The 16916-nt window shown below is 38.6% G+C and overlaps 1 protein-coding gene across 1 annotated transcript; it reads left to right on the forward strand.

Annotated features, from left to right (window-relative positions):
• Nucleotides 1-8768: 8768 nt before the first annotated feature.
• Nucleotides 8769-16690, forward strand: LOC140137135 (amine oxidase [flavin-containing] A-like). Its single transcript, XM_072158790.1, has 9 exons — nucleotides 8769-8843; nucleotides 9764-9878; nucleotides 10487-10644; nucleotides 11964-12141; nucleotides 12635-12729; nucleotides 13516-13707; nucleotides 14391-14477; nucleotides 15179-15279; nucleotides 16573-16690. Exons 1-9 carry the CDS (start codon nucleotides 8769-8771, stop codon nucleotides 16688-16690), a joined length of 1119 nt encoding a protein of 372 aa, XP_072014891.1.
• The last annotated feature ends 226 nt before the right edge of the window (nucleotides 16691-16916 follow it).

Consider the following 16916-nt stretch of genomic DNA (forward strand, 5'->3'; position numbering starts at 1 on the left):
AGTCAAAGGTGGGGACAAGCCAACAAAGGACGTTGCCACTGACACTACCACTAACAGCCCTTTACACTTTGTTATGATTACTTTAGTTGATAACGTTTAAACTTTGAACAGGTTTATAATTATATAAATTATAACTGGTACAAAATAGCCTATACATCAATATATCGAGTTGATTTGACGTTCTGCTGAAGATTTTCTCAATCTGTAGATGTGGTTGAAGAAATACCGGTTGAATGATGGGTGACGAATATGATGTAATCATTATTGGAGCAGGTCTGTCAGGACTTGTGACTGCATACACTGTGCTGAAACAAAAACCCGATGTAAAACTGTTAATTTTGGAATCAACAGGTATATTAAGGGGGTACTACACCCCTGTGGCAAATTTGTGATTATTTTTGCATTTTTCTCAACAAATAATAACACACTGGTAACAAAAGTTATGTATATTATTGGGGCAAGGAATACAGTTACTATACTGGAATTTCAGCGACTTAAGACAAGCGGTTCAGTATATATGATGGGAAATGAGGTACATCCTAGCGGTACCTTATTTCTTATCATAAATAAAGAACCGCTTGTCTTGGGTCACTGAAATTCCAGTGTAGTAATTGGATTCCTTGCCCCTATAATATACGTAACTTTTGTTACCAGTGTGTTATTAGTTTTGAGAAAAATGCAAAAATAGACATTAAATTTATTGAGGGTGTAGTACCCCTTAAAAAATCATTTCATTCTAAGATACTATAGTGTCAACTGTAAAAGTATAAATGCATTGTTGTCCCTGTATAAGTACACTGAAAACAATCGCGTCTTAACTACTGTGTCTTAATGTAAGTTATTGTGTCTTGCCATAAGACATGTCTTCAATAGTAATAGTCTGATTGTGTCCCGGATTTTGCCTTTTATAAAAAGACATCCCACGCCTATTTTTGGGTGGGTGCGGCGTGCCGCACCCACCCTGTATTCTCTGACTATTGACCTACTTTTTCACATGCCGCAGTGTTGAGAAAATATTCGTGCCGGTTATATCCCAAACACCCACAGAGCTAGAGGTGATAGTTTACGGCGAGTTTTGTAATTATTACTTGATTTTGATATGTAAGTAATACGATGAAGTCGTCATAGGCAGTAATGTGTTTGTATTAAAAGAAATAACAAAAATAATTATTTAAGTAATAGAAATACTATTTGGAAATTGCAGCAAGATTTGCAGATGTTTTTATTTGAACAGTACCAGTGCACCAGTTTTGCTAGTTTTCCTAATCTTTGGGCTAAATTAATAGCATCGTGAAGGTCATATAATCATTTTACACTGACAGCTTGTATGTGCATTGTGTTCAGTGTGTACATAGGCTATTTACTTTTCAAATCTTTGATGCTTGTATAAGGTATTATAGACAAATTATTAGAATGAATGTGCACCAGTAGAAATGGCCCAGGTTGAATAAAATAAATAAACATATGAATGAATATTTTATTTCCTGGATTATTTTGGTTGGGACAAAATAATGATATAGTTTGACGCTTTGAAATACAGTTATGTTAATCATATATAAAGTTACAAAGTTAAAAAATAATATCGAAATATTGTAAAATCAAACATTTCCCCTCATCAGTTGCTAAACAACATAATTGAGGAAATTGATATGACAGATTTTTAAACTTTGATATGGAAAGATACCCCAGCCCTGTTGTCTCACCAGAGAAGATGAGCAGAAGTCTTTCTATCTGATGATAAAAAAAAAACCTCTAGGTATGATTACGAAAATGTTTTAAATAACTATTATCTACAAAAGTTTTATAACAATGATTTATATAAAATGTTAACATAAAACGTCTTCTGTTATGCTGTGAAGGGTTATTATAAAAACAGGGAAAATCTGTTCCAACTGACCAGCAGAGAACAAAGGATAAGCAATAGATCAGATTAAAATCAGGGAAAATATGACACAACCTCCAATGGGTGAATAACAAACGTATAAACGTACAAAGTTAAAAACTCTTTTAACTTTGTTTATACGTTTTGTGTTATTCCCTCCCCTATTGGAAATCGATGTTGTGTCATATTTTCCCTGTTTTTAATTGTGAACTTGACTTACTCATTCTTTCATTTCTCTTGACAATTTTTCATTTGCCCACCCTATTCCTTTTAAAGGAATTTTTATTAAAACACTTCGTCCTCCAGTAAGAAACGACGCGTCACGAAATCACTAAACACACGAAATGATGCACTATCCGTGCAAGACACGATCGAGTGTTTACATAATTGGTAATTTCATGTTCAGAATTGCTCGAACGTTGCACAGTGTCATCGCCCCGATATCTTCATGGCAGAATCGCCATGGTAGGTTGAATCCACAGCCACGCATGGCCATTTTGTTCCGACCTTTGAGACGCATAATGAGCCGAGGGACATGACTAAGGCTACTGACAATAGCCTGGTAATTGACCTCTCTGTTTGTCGGAGTAAAAATGTATACGCCATTGAGGTCAATGAGCTTCAATGGTCATCGACTTTTATACTGCCTCCACGGGAGTGAGTGCAGCTAGCCTACGCGCTGCGCTATAGGTTGGCACATATAAAATCAGAATATTTTTGTAAGTTTTTGAGTTCAACACGCACGTTTCTTTCTCAAGACGCAAGCTAACGACTATCATACCCGTTGAACATACATATTCAAGTGCAAGGGCCCAAATCTGGATTCTTTAGACCAAATCAATTACGGGTGATATTCATCATTTTCTACCCCGGTATCCAAAGATTTATCGTCTGAATATCAAATCGTGCATAGCACATTCACGTGTATCGATCCCGGGTATCATAATGAAAATTTTGCGACATCTGCTCTGCACACTACTGCACGGCCACTAAAGCATAGAGTCAAACCCTTTCTGTTTTACTTCCATAGCTCATATCTTTGCATTACTCGTTGATGGTCGATAAACGTCCCAATAAATCGGACTTAGTCACCGGTCAGTTCTACAGCATAGATATCCATGGCTAACGATGGTTAACTATGGAAACATGTTAAAGGACATCAAGATAATTTTCTAAGTTATTTATTTTGAGCTCTTTCGAGACGAGTAATGGATATATTCTGTAGATTTAGGTTTTGTCTGTGACTGCTAATGTGAGGCCGTCGTAGGTCGTACGGGGCTCAAACTCGGTGGGTGGGTGTAGTTCTGTCCTGGCAAGAAGAAGTTTATGTTCGTTAAGTCATCCGACCCCGGGGCCCCCTCCAAGGGGTCATTTGAGGTCAAATGACTAAAAACTGCCATATGGGCATGAAACTAGGTCCTACGGGACTCAAACTCGGTGGGTGGGTGTAGTTCTGTCCTGGCAAGAAGATGTTCATGTTCGTTAAGTCATCCGACCCCGGGGCCCCCTCCCAGGGGTCATTTGAGGTAAAATGACTAAAAACTGTCATGGGCATGAAACTAGGTCGTACGGGGCTCAAACTCGGTGGGTGGGTGTAGTTCTGTCCTGTCAAGAAGATGTTTATGTTCGTTTTAAAGTCATCTGACACCGGGGTCCGCTCCCAGGGGTCATCTGAGGTCAAATTACTAAAAAGTGTCGTATGGGCATGAAACTTGGTAGGTACAGTCAACATTTAAAACAACATTTTTGAAGGTCATTTTGGGGTCATCCAAGGTCACCACGGGTCATCTGAGGTCAAATTAGTAAAAACTCATATATAGGCATGAAACTTGGTGGGTACAGTCAACATTTAGAGTTATAAGTTTAGATCATTTTGGGGTCATCCATGGTCACCCAGGGGTCATCTGAGGTCAAATTACTAAAAACTGTCGTATGGGCATGAAACTTGGTGGGTACAGTCAACATTTAGAGCCAAATTTTTAGAAGGTCATTTTGGGGTCGCCAGGGGTCATCTGAGGTCAAATTAGTAAAAACGGTCATATGGACATGTCACCATCAGCCTGGTAATCGCGCCCAGCCGAGAACCGCCAAATATGGTAACCGCCTAGTCTATTTTAAAACTGATGCATCAATGACTATGTTCATCATGTCATTATTGTATCATTCTCACATACATTAGGAAATGAATTTGGAGAATAGAGGCCTTGCATGTGACATATCATCCCGTAAATATGGCGGACTACTCAAATGCATTCAACAAAAGCATGATTGCAATCAAATAGGTTGATGACAACATTTGATTGAATGGACTGGACTCCGCCATAACTACGGTGAAGGACACCGGCTCAAATCCTTTGTTTGGAGCCAATCGATAATTTCATACAGGGCCTCTATACTTTCTGTTAATAAAATACTATGCTGACCTCACACTCCAGTAATTTCAGATCATTGAGCTCAGTAATACATCAAAGAATGTCTTCCAATTAATGAAAACAAATAGATAATCTGCATATCGGATTAAAAGCTTGAGGCATTTCAATTGCAAGGCCCATTACTTATACACCAACAACAACATAGGCCTACAAGTGTATATAATGTAGCATGTGCACACATTATCATGTTGTGGATGGTGAATCAAGCTGCAGTGCCTACCCATTCCCAAATAAATGCAGTGACCAACCGGTGTTCACTCATGATTGACGTACTGATCATTATGTATGATTTAAACTCATAGGTTTTGGCAATTTGGGAGGGGTGGGTTCAAAATGACCCATAGGATTATACGGGGTAAAAATTTCAAATTGCTCAAATACCCCTTTCAAATATATCAAATTATTTAAATAAATAAATGAATGAATGAATGAATGAATGAATGAATGAATGAATGAATGAATGAATGAATGAATCAATGAATGAATGAATCAATGAATGAATGAATCAATAAATAAATAAATAAATAAATAAATGAAAAAAAATTGAACAAATTGTAGCGTAGCATTAAAATCATAATAACCATTGCTGGCAGGCGGATTCGAACCAACGATATTGACATTACCAGTCTGATGCTCTAACACTGAGCTATGCCATCATCTTGTAATGAGGGTCGAGTTTTTAGCGTATACAGTGTTTGTCTGTGAAAATGCCGCCTTGTGAAATAAATAAATATAAAGTCTCAATTTTTAATTTAAATTTATTTGATAATTTTCTAACCTATATTTTCTTTAGAGCAGGGACACATATTTCCCCTTTTATCCAATTTGGCCGCTAAATAAGAATCTACTTCTTTTATTACTGATTTAATTCCGTGATTTGTTCCATTCAGCAATATCAAAGATTAATGTCAAGCATCTCACGACAGAAATTTAGTTGGCTTAGTGGTTTTGCACAGTGCTTTTTAACCGGGAGGTACCAAGATCGATTCCCACCTCTGCCTGCATTTTTTTTTCAAGACTGGGAAATAATAACCTGACATTCGCCGCTGACATTCGTACTGCAGAAGCGGGGTTGTAACTTGTTAAACTTTGCTCCTTCCGTAAAAGGGTACATTATTTTGGCACTACATTATTTCTTTTTTTCCACATTGCTGGTAGGCCCCTATTAAATATCAAATGGTCATAATTGGCGGTCACTTCAAATCATCGCCAACTGAACGAGGTTCAGGAATGTACTCTCATTGTTAATTGTTGGTTAATCCACCACTTGAACAGGACTTAACCAAAGCAAACAAAGACTTAAGCTTTTTACGAATGCTATACATAAGTATAAGCTTATTATCCTCTTCAACAATAGGATTAAAGATTGGTGCTTGACTGGAATTACGTGCTAGTGTCATTGGTTATTGTTAAAAGGCAATAAGGTGTGTAATTGCAATATTTCCTCTGAATAGGAAAGACTCTCTACATCGAACCATGGATGCTGGTGGTTGAATTAAGCCCGATCCTGACTCCACTTCGCAGCGGTATGCGATGCTGCGATGCTTTTCAAACATCTCAGCATCCCGCGATGAAATTAAAATGTACAGGTGGAGTCAGTATCGGGCTTTAGGAATAAAAACCCAATTCGAAATGATACGCTTGAGAATTCAACAATATAAATAATGGTAGCTCTATTATAATACACATTAATGATAAAATTCCAAAATATAACACGTTTTCTGTCTTTGCTTGTCACGTGGTAGCGATTATATTTTTAAATAAGTTTCAAATGAATAACAACAAGACAAGTGGCCGAGTGGTCTAAGGCGCTAGGCTCATAGAGTACTAAGCGTTGCGCCGTGAGTTCGAACCCCGCCTCTGCCAAACTTTAAAAGAAGTAAATTAAAATTTGACTTTTTTAATTTCATATTTGGGAAATGTGACTGGGAGAATTTATGTATGGTGTGGAGTGGTGTGATAGGGCATGTACTTTAACTGGCCGGCGCGGTCCGGTGACTAAGTCTTTATTGGGCGTTTTATCGACAGTCAACGAGTAATGGGATCTACTCATAGTATTCACCTGGGGTGAACACCATTGAAAAGAATATTTTTTCATCTAGTCAATGAACTTCAAGTCATTTACATAGCTGAACAAAATATATGGGGTTTTTTAAACTAGAAAAATTCATGTCTGACAACTTCTCAATGGAGAATTTCCTCTTTGGCCTCAAAATATCTGGGTCGGGCAGATATCTCCGTTTGGTATATGAAAACGAAAGGTCGTACACATTTGGGGTAAATTGCATTGATATGTCACTGAAATTCTCCAGATTGTGATACCAACCTCATTCCTATTGAATAAGGAGAAGTATGGTTTTTTTTTATCTTGAAAAACTGCGTTCCAGACGAACTTAGCCTCTGTGTTGAGCTCAAATCGGTGACGTCATCAGAACTGCCTGTGTGGTTCCGCACACGCACTAGTATGTTTTACCATACATATGGACCAGGATAGGTCACAGAGTCCAAAATAAGACTAAGAGTCTCCCCACAGACCTCTGGCTCACACTTAGTATTTGTCCATTTTCTTGGTAAAGTTTTCATTATGAAGTATCTCTGCTGTATCAAGTAATTATTAGCCAGGCGATGTCGGTGTGCGTTGTGCTGTAACATTTTCATAGAAATTATTTGGTATGCGTTGAGACAAAAGTTCAGCAGTTTTAAATTTTGACCCCTGTATAAACGTTCACCTTGAATATCCAGGTGTAAACATTTTACATACACCCCAGGCGTCGTGATTTCTAGGCCTTTATTCAAAGAAAACACCATCTTCCCACTACTCTGCTGGTGTATAAATCATATTTCAACAAAACGCATCATAAAGAACATTTTGTGTCCCTTACCAATAATTTCAGATCATATTGGCGGCCCTATTGTGACAATCGACATGAAAACTGCTGATGGCACTGCACCATTTGACATTGGATCTTTACGTGCAGGCTCGTACGTATATTAATTGTATTAGTAGTATTGAAACAGGTCTGTAACTGGGGGGATAGTATCCGGTAGGTATTCTGGCGCTATCCAAAAGTATCTGCTAGCGGATACTAGTTGGATACTAGTATCAGTATAGTGATCTGCTAGCGGGTACTATTCCGATACTAGTATTCTGATACTATAGTATCGGAATAGTACCCGCTTTCAGCTGGTGCCAATCCATGTCACATGACTAATTAGAATAACTGCCATATCTGCTTGGAGCCAAATTGCTATACAGTCAAGGAATGAGTCCCTCTGATTCAAAGGATAATATATATTGCTGTACAAGGAATTGTACAGTGTGTTCTATTTCATCAGTGTCTCCCAGTACCACTATCGGATACTATCCCGATACTATATGTCCATATATGGACAAACAATTTGCATGTGAAACATCCGGATACTATACCGATACTAATATCGCACTAGGTAGCGGGTACTATTCCGGTATTAGTGTCAGAGACTATCCCGATACCTATTATATTTTGATATGGGTACCTGCGTAAGTGACACTTACGATATGTACCTGCGTAAGTGACACTTACGATATGTACCTGCGTAAGTGACACTTACGATAGGTACCTGCGTAAGTGGCAATTACGATTGGTAGGCCTACACGTGGCACTTTTTTTTTTATAAAATGCTAGAGTGAACAATAGCCCATGAGGAGTGACACAAGTCAAGAACTTATATAGGCACCCGGGCTAGGCACTATAAAAGACAACCACGTTGGCCAATCAGTGGTTCACAGCAACTTACGATATGTACCTACGTAAGTGACACTTACGATAGGTACCAACGTAAGTGAAACTTACGATATGTACCTGCGTAAGTGGCACTTATGATAGACACCACTTACGATATTCTTACACTCAACTTAAAATGAGTGTAGAATGCAAGATCATCGTAAGTACAACTTACGATGGTCTTTTATTCTAAACTTAATGAGTGTAGAACGCAAGACATGCCCCAAGTACCACTAATAGTCTTCCATTCTAAACTCATTTCTTTCTGGTAAAAATGAGCATAGAATGCAAGAAACGTGTCACTTACGATAGTCTCACAAGCAACAGCTTAACTCTACTGCAACTATACGATACTTCGTTTTATTACATACATCAGCAATAAATAACTTATTTCACAACTTTTAAACCTTTGTTTTAAAATGTGTTTTCAAAATAAATCACAACAATTTCGCCAAAAATGTCACTTACATTCCCAAGACAGTATAAACGGTTGGATCGCCATTTGTTTGAGAAGTCCTTCTTTTGCTTATTTCATCGTTTGACGATTGGTATACAATACTGTCTCACTCTTGCAGAGCTCAGAATATATTTCTGAAATTTCTTGAAGAGTTAGGATTGGAAACGTACGACATTTACGAGCCGTACCATGGAATCAAAAGCACAAAGTTTTGGCAAATGCCTGATGGCAAAATGGTTTCTTACTCCGGCAGCATACCGCCACTTCCTTATACGGCTCTCCTGGATCTTCTGCGATATACACGAAAGGTAGGACATTTATAAGGATAAGGACAAACATAATGTATAAAGAACGACATTTTTTTGTCAGTGATTTTTTTCGTTGCAACAGAACTTGCAATATACGTGACGTTTTTGGTTCTCCGCAATTCTTCGCTGCGAAATTTGGTTTTCGGATGCGATTTGCCGCTCAACTGAGGGTTGGCTTGCTTGGGTGAGGTACTTAATTTCTTTCTGCAACCATAATGGGTCGCTGCAACAATAATGTGGTGCAAATCACCTAACATTTAGGGTTAGGGTTTAGGGTTATGGTTTGCGTATTGCGGCCTATGATGGTTGCAGGAAATAAATACGCGGGCGGACCTAGGTTCTTCTCCGACACATGTCTTAATAAACAAGGGTGAGATTTTCGCTCATGATTTACGTGACGTCAATTTGATGTCACGTGAACCGTTGTAACCAATCGGTACTCTTATAAATCCCGCCAAATTGATTTCTAATCCTTAAACGTACTTCTACACTTGGGGGAAATATTTGGTAACATGCATAATGCCGGGACATGACGGAGAAGAAACATAAGTTAGGCCTATAGACGAATCCAACGAGCCGAGTCATGGTCAGGATTTGATCGGCCATATTTGGTTCCCCGCATGCACCAAACAGGTGTTGTAAGTGCCCAATTGGGTGGATTAAACCCGCTTAAAATTCGATGTTAGATTCTTTTGTGTTGTAAACTGTCATCAGTCTTTTGTCTACGTGTAACACGGGTGATAGAATGCAGTTTAAAATACCCTTCAAGACCGCATCATTTCACAATTTAGGTGAGATAGCTGGGTCCCCGTCGCGGCTATGGCTGCCATTGAGGAGTAGGAATGCGTGAAATTAGATTCTTCTATAGAATAACAGAAGTCCTCAATGGTACCCAAATTTGTATTATTTTCATGGTGCAGGTTGATGGCGTAAGTAAAGACATGGATCTTGAGAATCCAGGGGCCTCTGCACACGCAGCTGAATGGGATACCACATCATTGGAAGATTTCCGCAAGAGTGTGCTATGGACAGAAGGTAAATTGGTTATTCCATTTAAAATCCACACTACCCCTGTGGAAGATTCAGCTACATCCTTCTGCAGAGGGAGTATGAGTTTCGAATAGAATAGATGGGTAACTTCCATTTGAAATATTCACTCCAGTTGTCATTGGTTGTGAAGATATAGGTAAAACCATAATACAGGGGAGTAAGTGTTTCAAAATGATGAACCCTGACCAACTTTAAAAAACTACTCCCCCCTGTGGAAGATATTCTTCCACATGGGTAGTGTGGATTGCAACTGAAATAGCCCAATATTTTTGATGCATCAAAGTTGCGTAGCAGTAAAGACACTTTTATGTATTTGGCTATACGTTTAGGTTCGAAGAACAATTTTTGCCAAGTCACCCAAGACGTACTATAATATAGTCATTCCGTGACTAGCATGTTTTCTTACCTTCTTGTTCAAAAATCAAAACATTAGGGGTACTTTAGGGAAAAGTTGGATCTTATTGAAAGTCAAATATTGTACCAATATCTGCGGTATTGAGTCATGTGTTGAACGTTTTGTCCAAACTCCTCATGAGCCAAATGACTTTTTATAATTATATGCATTTTGACCATTTTTTTTAACCTTTCATCAGTTGGGCGCCAGACTGTAGATTGCCTAGCCGCTACGTTCTTTTCCATGAATATCTCCGAGCTCAAATTGACGAACTACTTCTATGCTGTTGCTTCTGATGGTGGGTGGGATAATCACTCGGACAAAGACCAAAGCAGGAAATTCAATATCAAGCTTAAGGTAGGGTAATGCTAAGGCTAAACTTATTGGCAATGGGCCGTTTAAAGTTTTTCGTATCGTATAAAAGTTTTTAAGTGCGCACAACCGTCAGAGATAGATTTAATTAAACCACCATCAGAGATTGGGCACTCCGTCCTACTTTCAGGCTAGGAACAGCTAGTATGAGTAGCGTAAACCAGCGTGCTAAGTCAATGCCCCTATATTACCCAGCAGACCCTTGAGCTAGAGTCAGCTGAGCAGAGCTTGCACTGCTGGAACTGGGATGTGCAATGTCATTACGGACAATGACTGGTCACAGGAACCTAGTCTTACTATCATCAGTTGGAGGGGTAGTTCATTGGTAGATCACAAGCGCGGTCATCTTCGGAGTTTAATTTCACCCTTCTTAAGATGAGCACTCCTGGTGTAGTTCTCTCTTGGAAGATGACAAAATTGGAAAAATCACCTTCTTGCAGTCTAACTAACAAACGAACAAAATCAACTTGTTACACTAGCAAGTGCCACACCGTTGCAACGGTCCACCCGGGGTGACCCGGGGTAACTTCCAATGCTTGCATGGCAATGTCCATTAATTTGGAGATGAGAAGAAGGAGCAAAGTCGCACAGAATGTGTACCCTATAGCAAAACGGCTTTTTAATTGCAGCATGATGCAGTCATGTCTACAGTAGAATTCACCACGACCTTTGCAGGACTTGTACCCCATTAAAAGCTATTAAACCAAGATAACACTCATTGAAAACAGTTCAACTATGTTCAATCAGATCTTCTCTGGTTAAATCCACACTGTACATGTTTCTGTTTTACCTGTGCAATGAGCAATGAGCTGGTATTATAGATTCAGTTGGGTGAACGATTATAAAGCAAATGCAAGGTAACAATACTGGTGGGCCTTTGTTTGCATATTGTTAACCAGCATTCTTGAAAATTAGAAACATAATGGTTGCAGACTTAACACGGTTTGGAAATAATTTCTTCATATTTTTTGGTCTTATCTGTCGTTTACATATCCTTCCCAAAACACCAAAGTGGGAATATTTCCAAACACCTAAATTAGCTAAAAATTTAGGACATGTTACAAAACTATATTTTCTAGAATTTCAGAGAGTACTTTAAATATTGGCCGGTTATTTTTCACACAGTGGCGTTAACTAGGCAATGCCCATACCTATAACATGCACTGTTTGTAGAGGTCACGCGTCAATGGTGAGAACACTGTGTATTGTGTATAGGAAAATGGACAGTAACTGCAGTATGGAAGGTTTAGTTTCCTTGCCTCAAACTTGTTTTTTTTTTTTTTATCTTTTGTCATTAACTGAAGGGTGGATGGAAGGCATTATGCAACAAGTTAGTACATGAAATTGACGAATGCAATATCGCCAAGAATAAATGCGTCACGTGCGTCGAGGACAACAGCCACCACGCCATTATCAAAACGGCAGAGGGCAAACAATACACCACAAAGACAGTTGTCTGCACTGTGCCTCCTAATGTATTAGGTAAGCTTATAATAATATTGTTATTCTTTATTTTCTATAATATATAGGAACTTGCTCAATTCATGATTGAACGTGTCCACTTTTCTCTTTTTACATCTACTTCATGAAAACCCCATTTTAGAGATAAGCCTGGGCTATTCCTACATTCTGAAAACTAAAGATGTAGTTCATAGGTTCTTGGGCAGTTAAAGTCAATCCTTTTCACCCATGCGTGTGAAATTGATTCTGGAGCAAATAGTGGTGGGTCATTTCATAATTTTACTTGCCTAGACTACTTGTTTATTACTAACAAACTGATCATCTGTGAGCTGGACACTTAATAACGCCAATACATTGGGAGCTATAAGCTAGACGGTTAACTTGAGTTGAGGAACAACTGACAATGACATGATGATGAATACATTCTGCAACTGCGTGTTGTATGTAAAAATGGAGATAACCACCATTGTATTTTCATTTCTACAACGTCTCGTAAATGGTTATTCCTTTTCAGGTGCTATAGAATTTGATCCAGTACTTCCAACCAATCCTGCAACAGCCTGGCCACAACCTTACACAAGAATCAATTTCATACTTACTTACAGTACTGTGAGTAAATTAAAACATATCAAGCGACTAAACTGCGAAAAACAAAGTAGGCCTATCTGTACACCATGTACACTAAAACAATCTTGTATTAAAGTTTCAAGCTAAAAATATACTAATTCAGTAACTTTATTTTAATAGATACAATATCTTATTCTTTACATTTTGACATCTCTTTGAATCCGGTACGACCACCACATGCAAAATTTCCAGCATTTGAATGGGCGAAGATCGAATTGTAAAATGACAAACTGGACAAAGAGAAAAGATTCTACAAACGGGATAAAGTGTCGAAACCTTTTTTATGTGAGACAGAAAGGCAGTAGCGTAGCTAGCAGGAGGCAGGGGGCAGAGTGCCCCCTGACAAAAAAAAAAATGAAAGAAAAAAGTGCCCTCTGACAAAAAAAATGAAAGAGAAAATCAGGAGGGCAAAGGAAAAGAAAAGGGCAAGGAGCCCTTTTCTAGCAAAATTCAGGGCCAAAATAGTGTAAAATACCTAATTTTTCCGCGCTACGCGCGCACATTGTAACAATAAAGCCCTTTTTTAGCCGGATAATGGGCGAAAATAGCGTAAAATACCATTTTTTTTCGCGCTACGCGCGCACATCATCCCAATAAGGCCATTTTCAGGAAGCTCGAAGACATACAGCCTCTATGTATTGTATGATGCAACTGCAATTTTTTTCGTCTGTGCCCCAAAAATTTTATTTTGCCCCCCCTGACCAAGAAAGCTGGCTACGCCCCTGCAGAAAGGCCCATAACAAGAATGTTTCACCCTTTTTCCAACAGCCTTTTTGGCGGGATGATGTCAAATGTGGGGATATATTTAGTATGAGTAGTAGTCTGAATCTTCTCCGTCAAACCGACGATTACCCTGTTATGGTAACATTTGACCACACTGATGACAACGGTAATGCAGCGCTGGCTGGAGTCGTAGTAGGTCCCAATACTCTCCGCAAAACAGTAAGTGCTGAATTCAAGGCTATCACGACTACACATCTCATTTTTTTTAAAGCAATAATTTGTCATACATTATGCGTTGATGAGAAATACATACGATCTAAACAATGGGCCTATTCAACAGTTCAATAAACAATGGGGCTGTTCAATAAACAATGGGCCAATTCAATAGGCATATTACTCAATTTTGAGCTTCTTTCAGTTTCATTAGTACGAGGTAGTATACATTTCTTGAAGATGTTTCTCCATTTTTCACCCTGATGTGGCAGTGACGTCAACGCGTTGAAGAAGCTGTTTTGAGGCTGATCCCAGTAAAAGTCGCACTGACGTCACTGCTAGATTTAGGGTGAAAAATGGGATGATTCAAATCAAACTGTGTAGACTCTCATTCATCTGGGTATGTTGAAATTAAGATTTAATTTAAATCTGGTCAACCAGACATCCGGGCCAGACATACCTATTTTGACGGACGAACCGACGTTGCGACTGAAAACTTCAGTCTTCAGCTGGGTTGTGATGCAAATGACCTTGAGTACCGCACACTTCCGGTATTGATGACAATCGACGAGGAATGTCCTCAGATTTAAATTAAATCTTAATATGATTCAAATATTTCATAGAAGTGTATCACTTGTAAACACTTTAAACGAATATTCAGTTCAGCGATGTTTTTACAATGCTTTATTTGTCCTATAACTTGACAGCCTGGTGAACGTAAAGAAATAATAATGCAATATCTGAAAGATCCATTTGGTGACAAAGTCATGGAGCCTCTGGATTACCAGGAATTGGTAAGCAATACTTATTGGAGCCAAACAGTATTTATCATTACTATACAGTCAGCCTTACGAGTGGTAACAATAAATCCATGTATTGCATTCTGTACAATATTGAAATAAAATTCAGAAGTTTCCGAGTGGTACAAATAAATCTATGTATTGCATATAGTGTTTTTTTTCGGACTTCATTCATTGTCCAGCTTTACACTCGCACGAAGTTACGTCAAATTTGATTAATTTTTACCAAGTCAGTCTGATAAAATAATAATAACGAAAGGATTATTTTTGTGTGAACGAAGAATATATTGCACTCCAGCATTATGCGCTATGGGTTTGGGGTTTTCTTTTGCTACATTAGTGGAACCAATGTTTTATGGCATCCTTAAACCTGAAAGGATACAAATTTGAATAGACCCATTTTTGCAATGCCCCATGTGGTTGCCACGAGGGTCACAGGTCAGAGTGGGGCCAAAACTTAACTTGAAACAGTCCCACCGTGTTGTAACGTATCTCAAATATTTGAGGTATATTACAACATGGCCCGGCAACATGGCACCACAAATTTTACATTTTGGCCCCCATTATGATCTTCGACACCTCGTGGAAAGCATAGGGGCATCATTTGAGATGTAAGGATGCAAAAATCATTGGTTCCACTAACGTAGCAAGAAATATGCTACCCAAGATATTTATTCTTTTCGCATACAATATAGAAATGGGATCCATATATAGAATTCAAAGGCACACCACCACATCCCCGCAACAATATTAAGCCATCGGAGATTCTATCGACATTAAGGACACCTCACGGACGGTAAGAAAATCAATACACACTGAAAATTTGCTCCAAATCAAAATTTAATTTGATATTGCAAGTAACAAAATAGCGCCCCTAATGAAATTCAGAACATAAATGAAATCTTTACATAATATAATGCACCAGATGATGACGTGCCCTTCAAATGTGATATACCGATACCGATAGAGGGCATGCCACAGCCTCTTCACAAAACAACGTGGTCTCTCTGATAAGGCCACAAGTCCGGCAGGGCTGAGGCCGGAAACTCCAACTTCCAATATATATAGAATGGCCCCGCAGGGCAATAAAGTAAGAATTACCCTAATGTAGTATTGACCAACATTAAACTTAATGTAACGTTGACCAAGAGGGTATCGTAAATGTAAAATAAATAAATAAATGTAGATATTTATATAGCGCTTTATGCCGTAAACAGCCTCAAAGCGCTTTACATTTATTCCGCCGTCATTAGAATAATCGGAACCATGTTTGCAGCCTACAAATGGCGCAGGGTTCATCAGTACAACGACTGTGACTACTCCAAACAGCTTCCCATTGCACCTGGGTGGGGTGACGCCCGGATGTAACGTTGACCAAGAGCAACCTTAATGTAACATTGACCAACAGAGGTGGCAATTTCGACTTATATTCATTCTCATATATACCGATTACGATTGTGGGTTCAGGGCGATTATTAGAGAGACCAGGTTGTCACAAACAACCCAGTATCAATACATCAATACACGTCCAATGTCTTATTTTTTCAATCGAAAGTAAAACAGCTTTCTAGGATCTGTGTTTAAAAGCAAAGGTGGATCTTGTACATATTCTGTTTTAAGAAAAGATATTGTTCGCTATGTTGTTGCTAGTCAAATAAAACCTTGAAACAGCATCATTTTGGACACCCTGTTGTATATATAAACGTTAGCGCGTGACCCAAAACAAACTTTGATTTTGTAAATTAAATTTAATACTGGAACTAAAATTTGCAATACACTTTGCTACGTTGCGTCCAAAATCATCGGACTTCATCAGGCATCTGATTGATGATGGTGTGACGTCCGATGGTGTGACGTCCGATAGATGATGACGTCCCCGTGGTTTCGGACGCAATAACGTAGCAAAGTGAGTTGCAAATTTTAGTTCCAGTGTTAGATTTAATTTACAAAATAAAGTTTGGAACTACTAGATGAATCATCTACCAAGATACCAGTTGAAACAAAATTATTAGTGAAAACCCAATTCTTGCTAATGAGGTCCAATATGTGTGAACAACTCATAACAGTTTTTTGTACTTCTATTCTACAGAGTTTACTGGGCGGGCTCTTACACGGCTACAAACTGGGTTGGCACTCTCTCGGGTGCCGTACAGGCTGGGAGACGAGCTGCCGATGAAGTGCTAAATCGTCTTAATAAGAGCGTTTAGGATCGTCTTACCGTGGGCTATTCCAATTGAAAAACACTCCCTTATGGAAGATTTTAGAATTTCAATCAAATTAACAGTTCAAATTATTCCAGACCTAACCATTTGCTTCCATAAAGAGTGAGAAGAAGATTTTGAAATTTCAACCAAAATAGTCTTATTTTAGACCCGGCATTTTAGGCCAATTTGTGCAGTATTCAACTGGATTTTTATAAATTTCAACACGTTT

The sequence above is a fragment of the Amphiura filiformis genome, chromosome 17 (genome assembly GCF_039555335.1).
Source record: "Amphiura filiformis chromosome 17, Afil_fr2py, whole genome shotgun sequence".
NCBI lineage: Eukaryota > Metazoa > Echinodermata > Ophiuroidea > Amphilepidida > Amphiuridae > Amphiura > Amphiura filiformis.

Coding starts and splice junctions, on each gene's coding strand:
- LOC140137135 (XM_072158790.1), top strand. CDS start 8,769: ATGGTTTCTTACTCCGGCAGCATACCGCCACTTCCTTATACGGCTCTC. Junction 10,645..11,963: donor AATTCAATATCAAGCTTAAG/GTAGGGTAATGC, acceptor CATTAACTGAAG/GGTGGATGGAAGGCATTATG. Junction 12,142..12,634: donor TGTGCCTCCTAATGTATTAG/GTAAGCTTATAA, acceptor ATTCCTTTTCAG/GTGCTATAGAATTTGATCCA.